Raw genomic sequence first — 13,318 nt, 5'->3', positions numbered from 1 at the left:
AGTCAGGACACAACCTAACCCCTGAAGAGAAGCATCAGTGTACACCACATACCCTCCAGATCCTGACGGTAATGCCAACACTGGCGCAGAAGTCAACCATCGTCGAAGCTCACAGAAGTTCTCCTCACACTCGGAGGACCACTCGAAATCCACACCTTTGCGGGTAAGCTACGTCAAAGGTCAAGCTAGCTGAGAGAAGTTCAGAATGAAGCGACGATAATATCCTGCTAGACCCAGAAAGCTACGGATCTCAGCAACCGTCGTCGGACGTGACCAATTAAGCACCGCCTCAATCTTGCTTGGATCAACAGAAATCCCCTCCCTGGATATGATATGGCCAAGAAAGACCACTCGATCCATCCAGAACTCACACTTGCTCAGCTTGGCGTACAACTTCTTATCTCAAAGAGTCTGCAGTATCAACCGCAAGTGAGAAACATGCTCTTCCGTATTACGCGAATACACCAAGATGTCGTCAATGAAGACCACGACAAACTTGTCCAAATACTCCCTGAAGACACGGTTCATCAGGTCCATGAATATAGCCGGCGCATTAGTCAAACCAAATGGCATCACTAGAAACTCGTAATGCCCATAGCGAGTGCGGAATGCAGTCTTGGCTAAGTCCTGTTTTCGAACTCTCAACTGATGATACCCAGATCTCAAGTCAATCTTGGAGTAAACTGAAGTGCCCTGCAGCTGATCAAACAAGTCATCAATACGAGGCAAAGGATACTTGTTCTTCACAGTGACTCGATTCAGCTGCCGATAGTCAATGCACAGCCGCATCGACCCATCCTTCTTCTTTACAAAAAAAAACAGGAGCTCCCCAAGGAGATACACTAGGACAAATGTACCCTTTGTCCAAAAGATCCTGTAGCTGATTCTTCAACTCACGCATCTCTGACGGAGCCAGACGATACGGTGCTCGAGAAATAGGAGAAGTACCCGGCATCAACTCTATGCCAAACTCGACTTCCCTAATAGGAGGAAAACCCGGAATCTCATCAGGAAATACATCTGGAAATTCATCCACAACAGGAATACTCTCTATCCCAACGCTCTCAGCAGACAAATCAACTGCATAGATAAGGTAACCTTCCCCGCTAGACTCTAGAGCTCGACAGGCTCTCAAAGCTGATACCAAAGACATCGGGGGTTGCGCTCCCTCTTCATAAAAAAACCAGCTATCACTCCCCTCCGGATGAAAGCGTACTAATCTCTGATAGCAGTCCATTGAAGCTCGATAGGTAGTCAACATGTCTATTCACAGAATGCAATCAAAGTCGTCCATCGCAAGAACCATGAGATTTGCTAACAGAATGTTCCCCTCGAACTCTAAAGGGCAACCCATCACTAGACGCTTAGCCAAAGTAGATTGGCCCATCGGAGTAGAAACAGACATCACTACGTCTAGTGCAATGCATGGTAACTTATGCCTCTTAACAAAACGTGCAGAAATGAAGGAATGAGATGCACCAGTGTCAATAAGTACAAGAACAGGTATACCATATAGTAGAAATGTACCTGCGATGACTTTCTCATTCTCCTCCACTGCCTGATCATGCCTCAAGGCAAACACCTGGCCAGAAGCTCGTGTCCTCAGATGAGAACTCCCAGCAGGCTGTCCTTGTGACCTCTGCTGAACGGTGGCCTGAGAACCAGATCCTGAACCTGAACCAGAACCGCCTCCCCCAGATGGTGGACAATCCCTCCGGATATGACCAGTCTCTCCACAACAAAAACAAGCTCCTGAAGCTCTACGGCAACGGTCGGTCGGATGGTTCTTCCCACAGTGATCACACTTGTCCTTCTTACTGAAATGGACAACACCAGCAGAGCCAGAGGAAGAAGAAGTAGATCCATACTTCTTGAAAGATTGGGCATGGGGACCCAAAGAACTAGCAGGTCTCGACTGAGAGAAAGATCTGTTCCGTCGAATACTGTCCTCCGCCTGGTGACAACGGCTCACCAAACCCTCATAGGACATGTCGTCGCCAACCGCCACACGGTCATGGATCTCAGGGTTAAGGCCCTGAAGGAACAGATTATACTTCATCCCAGAGCTGTCAGAAATCTCGGGGCAATAGGATAGCAAATCAAAGAACTTCTGCTGATACTCATCAATAGACATGGCTCCCTGTCGCAGAATCAGTAGCTCGCCCGCCTTCGACTGACGGAGTGCAGGAGAAAAATACAGCTTCTGAAAAGCTGTGCGGAACTCGGCCCAGGTGGCCACTCTTCTCGCCGCAACAAAAGGTGCAGAAGTAAACCTCCACCACCTGCGCGCACGTCCATCCAGAAAATAACCCAATGTCTCCATCTTCTGCTCCTCTGTGCAGTGGAAAGTCTGAAAAGTCGTATCCATGCGGTCTAACCAGTTCTCCGCATACTCTGGAGACTCACCTCCAACCAAGGGATTAGGCCCTGTCTGCAAGAATCGACGTACACTGAAATGCTCCTCATCACGACGACGATGATGACGGTCCCGACAACGCTCATGATCATCATCTCCCCAGCGTCCACCTCCACTACCATGACTACTCTGGTCATCGTAGTTCGCCATCTACAAAAGCACCTCACGGTTACCTTATGCAGAGTCTAAATCTCAAGAATACTATGCATGTTCTGATACCATAAATGTAGGGGCCCTTACCTGGATCACCTACTAAAAAGAACTTAGGCATGCAATTAACTTAATAAACAGATATCAGAATAAACTGCGGAAACATTACTAAAATTACAATCCCAAGGCAAAGAATCTGTAAATACCCAAATATTATACAACCATATCGAACAGCTGTATTAATCCAAATAACAACAGAATAAAACCTAGGCGAAGCTCTAGCTGACCAACAACTACCTAGCCCCTCTTGGATCCACCCGCCTTGTCCAATCGCAAACCTGCCCCATGGAATAGGGTGTCCAAAAACACAGAGTACGAGATATGAGCATAAAACGCTCAGTACGAGAGTATGAGTATAGATGCATGCAAAGTGAACTCCCTATAACTCGAGGTCAAAAGATCAGATAACAGAGACAGACCGGGCCCTGGTATGTAGCACGCTGTGCCGTCGCTTCAGGAGGTGGCTCCCATACCATAATACCAGTGGATATGCCGGACCCAAATCGATGGAAGTCCAACCACTAACAGGATAGGAAAAAACCCTACTAACAGACATCTCGAAGGAGATAGTTCAGTATGCAAATGAATGCAGCATAAATCAATGACATATAAATCATGCAGTCACATAATACATGCATACTCAGTCAGGATATCTCGAACAGTACTTCCGTACCTCAAATCAGTGCAAGCTCTACCAACTCTAGGTCTACGCCTATAGTCTGCTCTACACTGCCAAATGATACTACTATCATTAAAGTGCTCTAAAAGCCTTAAGTAAGCTATTGCATACTCCTAAATATTTATAGGAAGCAAAAGCTATACCTTCGTCCGTCGTTAGCCCTTTGATGTCGATGCCTCCAAAACTTGGGCACAACTCCGCTACGACTATCGAACTCCTCGACGACTCCCGGGTCAAGCCTAGGAAGGCTAGAACAACTCGAATACAACTAGAGTAGAGAGAAATCCGGAATTGGCAATTGAAAGTGAATTCTCGGCCTTCTATTTATAGACAACGATCGGAGCCTCCGATCCTCGATCGGACGTCCGAACATCGATCGGAACGTCCGATCCTGCCATCGGAGCTTCCGAAGATCCTGATCTGCCACGTCTCAAAATATCACTTGTTGACTTCGGATAGGGGTGATCGGAACTTTCGATCCTGATCGGAGCTTCCGATCCTGCCACACGTCATGCCTGACGTAATACCATCGGAGCTTCCGATCCTGCATCGGAGCTTCCGATCCTGTTCGGAGCTTCCGAACTCTTCCCAAGTAATTATGATTAATTCCTTAATTACTGATTTTGGTTACGGGCTACTACATGTTTGCTCTGTCTCAAGACCAGGCTACTGAGGGAAGCGATCGCATGTTGGCAGGTACCTTTTTGTTATGTGGTATTCCTGCACTTGTTTTAATTGATACTGGAGTATCGCATTACTTTATTTCTAGCCGTTTTGTTAAGAGACATAGATTACCTTATGTATCATTAGATATGAATTTAGTTGTATTTACTCCGCAGGAGCAGGAGGTAGTGACTAAGCGTCTAGTGATGGGTTGCCTTCTAGAGTTTGAGGGTCATGTGTTGTCTGCTAATCTGATGATTCTAGCGATGACAGATTTTGATTGTATTTTGGGAATAGATATGCTGACTTTGTATCACGCTACTGTGGATTGTTATCAGCGTCTGGTACAGTTTCATCCGGATGAGGGTGATAGCTGGTACTTTTATGGAGAGGGTGCGCGACCTCCGATGCCACTTGTTTCGGCTTTGAAGGCATGTCATGTCTTAGAGTCAGGTGGGGAGGGCTACCTCATCTATGCAGTTGATATGTCCACGGGTATCGATCAGTTACCCGTTGTCAGCGAGTTTCCTGATGTATTCCTTGATGAGATTCCTGATTTTCCTCCGGTTCGAGAGGTTGAATTTGGTATTGATCTAGTACCAGGAACTACGCCTATATCCCGAGCACCTTATCGTCTGGCACCGTCAGAGATGAGTGAATTGAAACAGCAGTTGCAAGATCTGCTAGATAAGAGATATATCCATCCGAGTGTTTCTCCATGGGGAGCACCTGTTTTATTTGTCAAGAAAAAGGATGGATCGATGCAATTATGTATTGACTACAGGCAGTTGAATCGTGTCACCATCAAGAATAAGTATCCTTTGCCACGGATTGATGATCTGTTCGATCAATTACAGGGTACTTCTGTTTACTCGAAGATAGATCTGAGATCTGGATACCACCAGATGCGGGTACGAGACTCAGATATTTCTACGACTGCTTTTAGGACCAGATACGGGCATTATGAATTTCTGGTGATGCCATTCGGTTTGACGAATGCACCGGCAGTCTTTATGAATCTGATGAATCAGGTATTTCGAGAATATCTAGATAGATTTGTCATCGTCTTCATTGATGATATTCTTATCTATTCTCATGACAAGGATGAGCATGCACAACATCTGAGAATTGTTTTACAGACGTTACGAGATAAGCAGCTGTATGCGAAATTGAGCAAGTGTGAATTCTGGCTTGATCGGGTAGTGTTTCTCGGTCATGTGATTTCTAGTGAAGGGATATCTGTTGATCCTAGTAAGATAGAGGCAGTGCTCAACTGGTCTCGTCCGACGACGGTTGCTGAGATTTGTAGTGTTATGGGTCTAGCTGGATATTACCATCGGTTCATCGAGAATTTTGCACAGTTGGCCAGGCCTTTGACACAGCTTACACGGAAAGATGTTACCTTCATTTGGTCCTCGGATTGTGAGGAGTCATTTCACGAGCTGCGGAGACGTCTTACTACTGCACCTGTGCTAGCTCTACCTTTTGGATCGGGAGGTTATGTTGTCTATACTGATGCCTCTGGTCAAGGGTTGGGATGTGTTCTAACACAGCATGGACATGTTATTGCCTATGCTTCTCGACAGTTGAAGACGCATGAGAATAATTATCCAGTACATGATCTCGAGTTAGCCGCCATTGTATTTGCGCTCAAGATTTGGAGGCATTATCTTTATGGTGAGAAATTTGAGATATTCACGGATCACAAGAGTTTGAAGTATTTATTCACTCAGGCGGAGTTGAATATGCAACAGAGACGCTGGATGGATCTCTTGAAGGATTATGATTGTGAAATCAAATATCATCCAGGTTCTGCTAATCTTACTGTTGATGCCTTGAGTCGGCAGGTGAGACTTTCTGCACTTCAGACTAGTGAAATATCTCATATGATTCAGGAGTGCTGTTCATTGAGTTTTACACTCAAGCACAGGAAAGGGAGGAATGTGATTCGATTGTATACTATACTATCTGAGCCAGCACTGTATTCTCGGATCAGAGATGCTCAGATATCTGATGTTAAGACTCAGCGTTTGACACATCTAGCCAATGGGGTTAATACATCTTGATTCCATTTTCAGGCAGATGGATTATTGTGCTTATCTAATCGAGTGGTTGTACCTGATGTTGTGGAACTCAGGAACGATATTCTTTCTCAAGCTCACAGGAGTCGATTGTCAGTTCATCCTGGAAGCATGAAAATGTATAAGGACTTGCGAACCAGATTCTGGTGGAAAGGGATGAAGCGGAGTGTGTATCAATTTGTTTCGAGATGTTTGGTTTGTCAACAGGTCAAGGCTGAACACCGACGATCAGGTGGGTTACTGCAGAATCTTGAGATTCCCGAATGGAAGTGGGAGCACGTGACTATGGATTTTGTCACCCACTTGCCTATGACTTCACGTCAGTGTGATGCTATCTGGGTCGTTGTTTACCGTTTGACGAAATCAGCACACTTTATTCCTTACAACCGGGAGTATTCTTATGATCGCATGACACGCTTATATATCCAGGAGATAGTGCGATTACATGGGATTCCAATGAGCATAGTTAGTGATAGAGACCCGCGATTTATCTCACGTTTCTGGGGTAGTTTTCAGCAGGCGTTGGGTACCACTTTGAGTTTGAGCACTGCATATCATCCGAAGACTGACGGGCAGTCAGAGCAAACTATTCATACGTTGGAGGATATGCAACGTTCTTCTGTCATGGATTTTGGAGTATCTTGGCAGGATCAGTTACCTTTGATCGAATTTGCCTACAATAACAGTTATCATCGTAGTATTGATATGACACCTTTCGAGGCATTGTATGGTCGACGATGTCGTACTCCGTTATTCTGGGATGACGTTGGGGAATGACAAGTCAAAGGTCCTGAGTTGGTGCAGCAGATTGTAGACAAGGTAGATTTGATCAAGCGGAGGATCAAAGCTGCTCAAGATAGACAAGCCAGTTATGCTAATATTCATCGCAGGCCATTGCAGTTTGAGCCTGGTGAATATGTGTTCCTACGAGTGTCACCTTTCAGGAAGGTGATGAGATTCGGTGTGAAAGGCAAGTTATCACCTCGTTTCATTGGGCCTTTCCAGATACTGGAGAAGATTGAAGATGTTGCATATCGTTTGGCGTTACCGCCATCTCTTTCCAGTATACATAATGTTTTTCATGTGTCGTTACTTCGACAGTACATAGCTGATGAATCTCATATTATCCAGCATACTGATATTCAGCTAGAACCAAATCTGTCTTTTGTTGAACGACCACTCCGTATCCTAGACAGGAAGGAGAAAATTCTTAGGAACAAGACTATACCACTTGTGATGGTACAGTGGCAACGCCGAGGCGTTGAAGAAGCAACTTGGGAAACCGAGAGTTATATGCGGGCTGAATATCCTGAGTTGTTTGCTTTGTACTTTTGATTACCATGTAAAGATGTAATTACAGTTGTTGTAATAAAATATGGTCTGATGTTTCATATTGTTATCTTGATTTGTCTTTAGATTTTATTTCGAGGACGAAATATTTAAAGGTGGGGAGAATGTAGTAACCCAGATTCCATTTTAAGATAATAATATGATAAACATGATTAAGGGTTGGTAATTAACCAATTCCGGGGCTTAATCAGACTTCAGAATCAAGAATTGGATTTTCATTTTCTGAGCCAGTTCGGACGATCCGAAGAGGACTTCGGACGGCCCGAACTCAGCAACTCGGGGGCTCCGAAGATGGCTTGTTGACTTCGGAGTTAAGGCAAGTTCGGACGATCCGAACTAAGGATCAGACGGCCCGAACTTCACCTGTGCCAAGTAGGCAGGATTACTCAGCCATGGTTTTTGACAAGTGTCGAATTTAGGACACTTCGGACGACCCTAAGTGGTGATCGGATGGTCCGAACTCGACGTGTCTCGCATGCAAGCAGTGAGTTGGGTCGGACGATCCGAACCCCAGTTCGGAGGGCCCAAACTCGTCCGAAAATTTTCCTATAAATAGGGCTCTTCGGAGTCATAATTTGAATACGAATTCCCGAGTTTTCTTTTTCAGTTATATAGTGTGAGTTATACACTTGAGGGCCCTATCAGTTATAATAGAGGTTCTGGAATAACCAAGGAGTGGTTATAGTCATCCGGGACTAGCGACTTCAAAGGGTTATCTACGAACGAAAGTATGGTCCGGGAATCTATTTAAGTTTTGGGAGTACTTATTAGCTTAGTTAAAGCTTATAGAACTTGTGTAGTGATACGATGAACTTCTGAATATAGGCTTAGAACCTAGGATCCTACTATACTTGAACTAGCTTAGAGGTACGTACACATTGACTGAGATTGCCAGCGAGTATACATGTTTATATGTTGCATTTATTTGGCATTATTATATGACATGATATATGATTTACCGCTTTCTATATTCATATGTCATGTGCATATACACGTTGAGCCTATACCTTGATATACCTGATTATAGAGCCGCTCAGCTCTATACTCGATAGTCTGTCACTGAGAGTACCGCGACGGCGGGGACATTTATGTCTGACTACTCTGGTGTACTTGACGAGTGTGGTTGCTCCCAGAGGTTGATCCGCGCGGTGGCAGCACTCATGTGGCGCCGGTACTGAGCATGACTTTTCAGATGACCTTTTACCAGTCATCATGTTGCATGCATTATATATATATGTTTACTCATGTTTATGTACTGGGCGTTAGCGCTCACGTCCTAGTTATTATCTTGAACACCCTATTCCACGGGGCAGGTCGCAGGATGGACGGAGCTGGTAGTTCAAGGCAGGACTAGGGAGCAGGAGCCTTGAAGAGTTAGTTATACAGCAGGATTCGATATAGCTGTATAATGTTTACTTTTAAGTTTTTCGATATGGTTGTATCACTACAGTAATAAGCCTGGATATATTTTGCTAAGCTGATATGTAATTGATGGTTTTGTTTTCGCACATTTTACTTTGTTAAGTATTTTGCTGTATTAAGTTTAATGCATGCTATTAGTTGCCAGTTAGTAGGTGATTTCATACAGGGTCACTACAATCTCTCACTCATAATATCATTTGTTTTTTTTAATTATTGTTCTGTATATGTATAATTGCATATAGACAAATAACCGGCTTATTAAGAGTGCGTTTGGTTACGGAAGCCAACCAAAGAAAAATACTTATTTTTTAAAGTGTTTTCCTTAAAATCTTAGATGTTTGACTATAATAGTCGTTTTTCAAAAAACACTTATTTAAGTTCAAATAAGTGTTTTTTTAAAAGCTAGAAATTTTGGCTTTTTGACTTCTACTTTTGTTTCTATTTAAAAAAAAAAATCAATTTTCAACATTTATCTAAACGTTAAATCGCTTCTACTTTTTTTTAAAATAAAAGCACTTTAAAAAGCTGGACGTATTAAGTGTTTTTTAAGTCAATAACTTTTGTATCCAAACTAGCCCTAAAAGTAAAATTTAACTTTTTAATCACGAAAATGTTATTTTAAATTTTATTTAATTTCAATCATATTTTTATCTATATTTTAAATTTTTTGAATAAAATAGTCTATCACTTATAATATCATTTTTTTAATCTTCAATATTATTTTTATAAATTTAACTTCAATCATATCTTTATTTATATTTATACAATATCTTTACTATTTTTGGAAAGAAATTTTAGGCTGAAAAATGCTAGTTTTCCTTCTTTTTTTTTTAGTATGTTTATATGTTTATATTATATATAGATAGATATAGATTATCATAAAACTAATTTTAGAAAATTTGAATATTATATTTATCTTCATATCCTAATAAAATATTTTGATATCTTTATTTATATTTTGTAATTTTAAGTTATATAATCATATAATTCATAATACAAAAAAATAATATAAAAAAGTTTAAAATATAACATCTCACATTTTTTAAAAAAATTAATCAACACGAGAAATTTTAATATATATGCACCAATAAAGACGAAGAGACTTGGGGTAATAATCTGAGTTTTGACTCACCCGATTGCCCCAAAGCCAAAGGGCAGCATATACCCGGGCGTAGATGGCCACTCTTTATTGATTCTCAGAGAAGCAGTGTCGCCGCCAACCACCGCAATTTCACCATATCCGGAAGATCGACCATTACAGATGATGGCTCTGAAAGAAAGTCGAAGGTAATTGTAATTGACGATTAATTTTCTTCTTTCGATTGCCGATAATTCAATCTTTTTGTGCTAAAGTTTCGATCTTTTTGAGGTAGATAGATCTGCCACTGTTTGTATATTTATCATCTAACTAATAACCTAAAATTGATTCTCAGAGAAGAAGTGTCGCCGCCGACCATCGCAATTTCACCATATCCGGAAGATCGACTATTACAGATGATGGCTCTGAAAGAAAGTCGAAGGTAATTGTAATTGACGAATAATTTTCTTCTTTCGATTGCCAAACTTTCAATCTTTTTGTGCTAATTTTATATGGTGAAAAGATTATAGATACTTTTCAGTTCAGTGATCATTAATCTTTTTTGGACTTGTGTTGAACATTTGGTGTGTTTGCAGATTGGCAAACCCGAATACATAATATAATAAGTGGTGTAATAGGTATTTTAATGGGACATCAAGTTTCAATCTTTTTGTGGTAATTTTCTCTCTTGAGAAGATTACAGACTCTTTGCAGTTCAGTTATCATCAATTTGACATATTTTTTCGAATTGAGTTGACATGGTGTGTTTGCAGATTGGCAAACCCATATATTTATATATATATATATAATATATATATATATATATATAGGTATTTTAATGGGATATCAAGTTTCAATCTTTTTATGCTAATTTTCTATGGTGAAAAAATTTCTCTCCAGTTTACTGATTATTTATTTGATACCTTTTTTGCGATTGTGTTGAGCACTGGTGTGTTTGCAGATTGGCAAACCCGAATACATATAATACGATGTACAATAAGTTTTGTGTTGAAAAAAGAAAATAATAATAATAATAATATCGTGATATTGCTTCTTTGAGTTTCATGAGAAGATCATACTCTTTTCAGTTTCAGATTGCTTCTTTCTATTCTCAAAGTTTCAATCTTTTTGTGGTAATTTTCTCAGATGAGAAGATTATAAACTCTTTCCAGTTCAGTGATTTGACATCTCTTTTGGGATTGTGTTGAACATGGCATGTTTGCAGATTGGCAAACCCAAATATACATATAATACTAGGTGTAATAGGTATTGTAATTGAATAATAATAATAATAATAATAATAATAATATTAATAATAATAATAAATCATGATATTCATTGTTTGAATTTCATGACAGGAAGTTTAAATTTTTTGAAACTTCATGGCTTAATGATCAGTAATCAGTTTTATGATATGATATCTACTGAACGATTTTGCCACTTTCTTTTGTTGAATTTGCGATGGATATTTATGTCTCAACTAATAAGCCTATGATTCTTCTTCAAGACCGCACATGTGGATAATCTCAACAATGGTGTGTGTGTCTATCCTTACAAGTGGAGATGTCTTCCTCGAGAGATCGTATTCGAGATTCTTTTCCTTCTTTCAGCTCAAGTTATACATGATGTTATGAGGCATGTTTACGACGAGTGGAAGTTGATGATCGGTACAAAAGCTTTTATTTACAATCACCTTTGGAATTCAACTCCTGGAATCATTATCATCGAAGAAAACTGAGTTCTTTTATGGGATTTATGTTGAAATGCGACGAGGTTGTCTCGAGATATGCAAGTTTGACTTCATGGATTCTTATTTTTGTGGGAGGAGTGTTAATGGTCTAGTGTTGGCCATCCCCAAGGAGAAGATCAAAGGAGAGAAAAATGCTCTTTCTATTGTCAATCCCTTGACAAAACAACAGCAACAGGAAGTTGTCCCATGGGACCGTGTTGTGGTAAATGGGATAACCTTAGCATTAGATGAGGCTTCCATGAAGTATAAAGCAGTGCGCTCATCTTGTCCCACCTCACGACCGCGACATTGTGTAGGTGTGCTAACAATTGAAGTTGATAGTGAATGGAGGTACCTCGACATGGAACACGTATCAAAGGCAGGGCGAGAATCGTTGTTTTTTCCTCCATTTGCAAATCGTGGGTATGTGCATTGGATCGGCAACACTTATGTTTTGACATTGAATTTAGAGACGGAAATCATTTGTGAATTTCCTAGGATTAAGGAAGTTTCTTCATGTACTTTTCTAGCAATGGGTCGTAATCTATCCTGTTATAATTTGTCCAAACTGCGACAGTCAGGCGAATATCTGATGGAAGTTATCGAAATGAATCCAGAAACTGGAGAGTGGACGAAGTTGCTGAGCTTCGATTTGAAACCTTTGAGTGACAGATTCAAAAGCTTGAAATCAATCAAACCCTTTGGTGTGTTAGGTGGTGGGGAGGTGTTTCTCTTCGGTTTTGAGAAACATTGCGCAGCTTATGATGTTCGGACGAGAGAAATTCAGTCGTTTGAGTTGGAAGTAACAGCAAGAAGATATGTTTGGACAGATCATGTGAACAGCATGATTTGGTACAAATGAGGATGCATTTAAATGGTTTGTTTATCATGTCTACCAATTCTCCATCCCAAGTTTAAGTTTTTTCATTATCATGTTTACTAATTAAGTAGGAATTATTCTTTTTGAAAATAAAATAAGATTTATATGGTTTGATCGTAAATTTAATTTCAGTATGTTACTTAAGTCATTATATTTATTGATAGTTTAATTAACCCACATAATTACTTCTTCCAATTATTAGGTGGCAAATGTAGTGCTCACATTTTATCCAATGTTTTCCATACCCGTGATCGAATCGGTCGATCGTAAAAAAGGTATCAAATACACCTCAAATTGATGATCACCGAACTGAAAAGAGTCTATAGTCTTGTCATCGGAGAAAATTTGCAAAAAAAGGATTGAAACTGACAATCCAGAGAAGAAAATTAATCCTCGATTATAATTACCTTTCAGAGCCATCATTTGCATTCGACATGGTGAAATTGCAATATACAAACAGCGGCAGATCTCCTCCAAAATGATTATTACCAGTCTGTTATGTTCTTGGTCGGCACAGGGCGTACATATATTAAATTTTTTCGCCTTAAATAATTTATTGTTAAAATTTGTAGATATTATTATATTAAAATTAAGAAATTTTTTGTATTATTTTTTTAATGTTATGAATGATATAATTAGTTAACTTAAAAATATAAAATATAGATAAATATATAGAAAGATTTTATTAGAACTATCAATTATAAACCAGCATATCCAACACAAACAACTGCTATAACTCTCAATATAAATGCTGGAAATCATAACAACTTTATACCATAATCAATCTTCGATCTGGTTCGAATATATGTA

General features: G+C 40.1%; 1 protein-coding gene across 1 annotated transcript; it reads left to right on the top strand.

Annotated features, from left to right (window-relative positions):
* Positions 1–6,809: 6,809 nt before the first annotated feature.
* On the top strand, positions 6,810–12,607 carry LOC140861318 (uncharacterized). The gene is made up of 4 exons (XM_073264327.1): positions 6,810–6,843; positions 9,915–10,108; positions 10,255–10,341; positions 11,407–12,607. Exons 1-4 carry the CDS (start codon positions 6,810–6,812, stop codon positions 11,635–11,637), a joined length of 546 nt encoding a protein of 181 aa, XP_073120428.1. The 3' UTR covers positions 11,638–12,607.
* Positions 12,608–13,318: the final 711 nt, after the last annotated feature.

Source organism: Henckelia pumila, chromosome 4 (assembly GCF_033568475.1).
Source record: "Henckelia pumila isolate YLH828 chromosome 4, ASM3356847v2, whole genome shotgun sequence".
Lineage (NCBI taxonomy): Eukaryota > Viridiplantae > Streptophyta > Magnoliopsida > Lamiales > Gesneriaceae > Henckelia > Henckelia pumila.
Note: the sequence above shows the minus strand (reverse complement) of the source record. Positions and strands in the feature narration are given on the sequence as shown.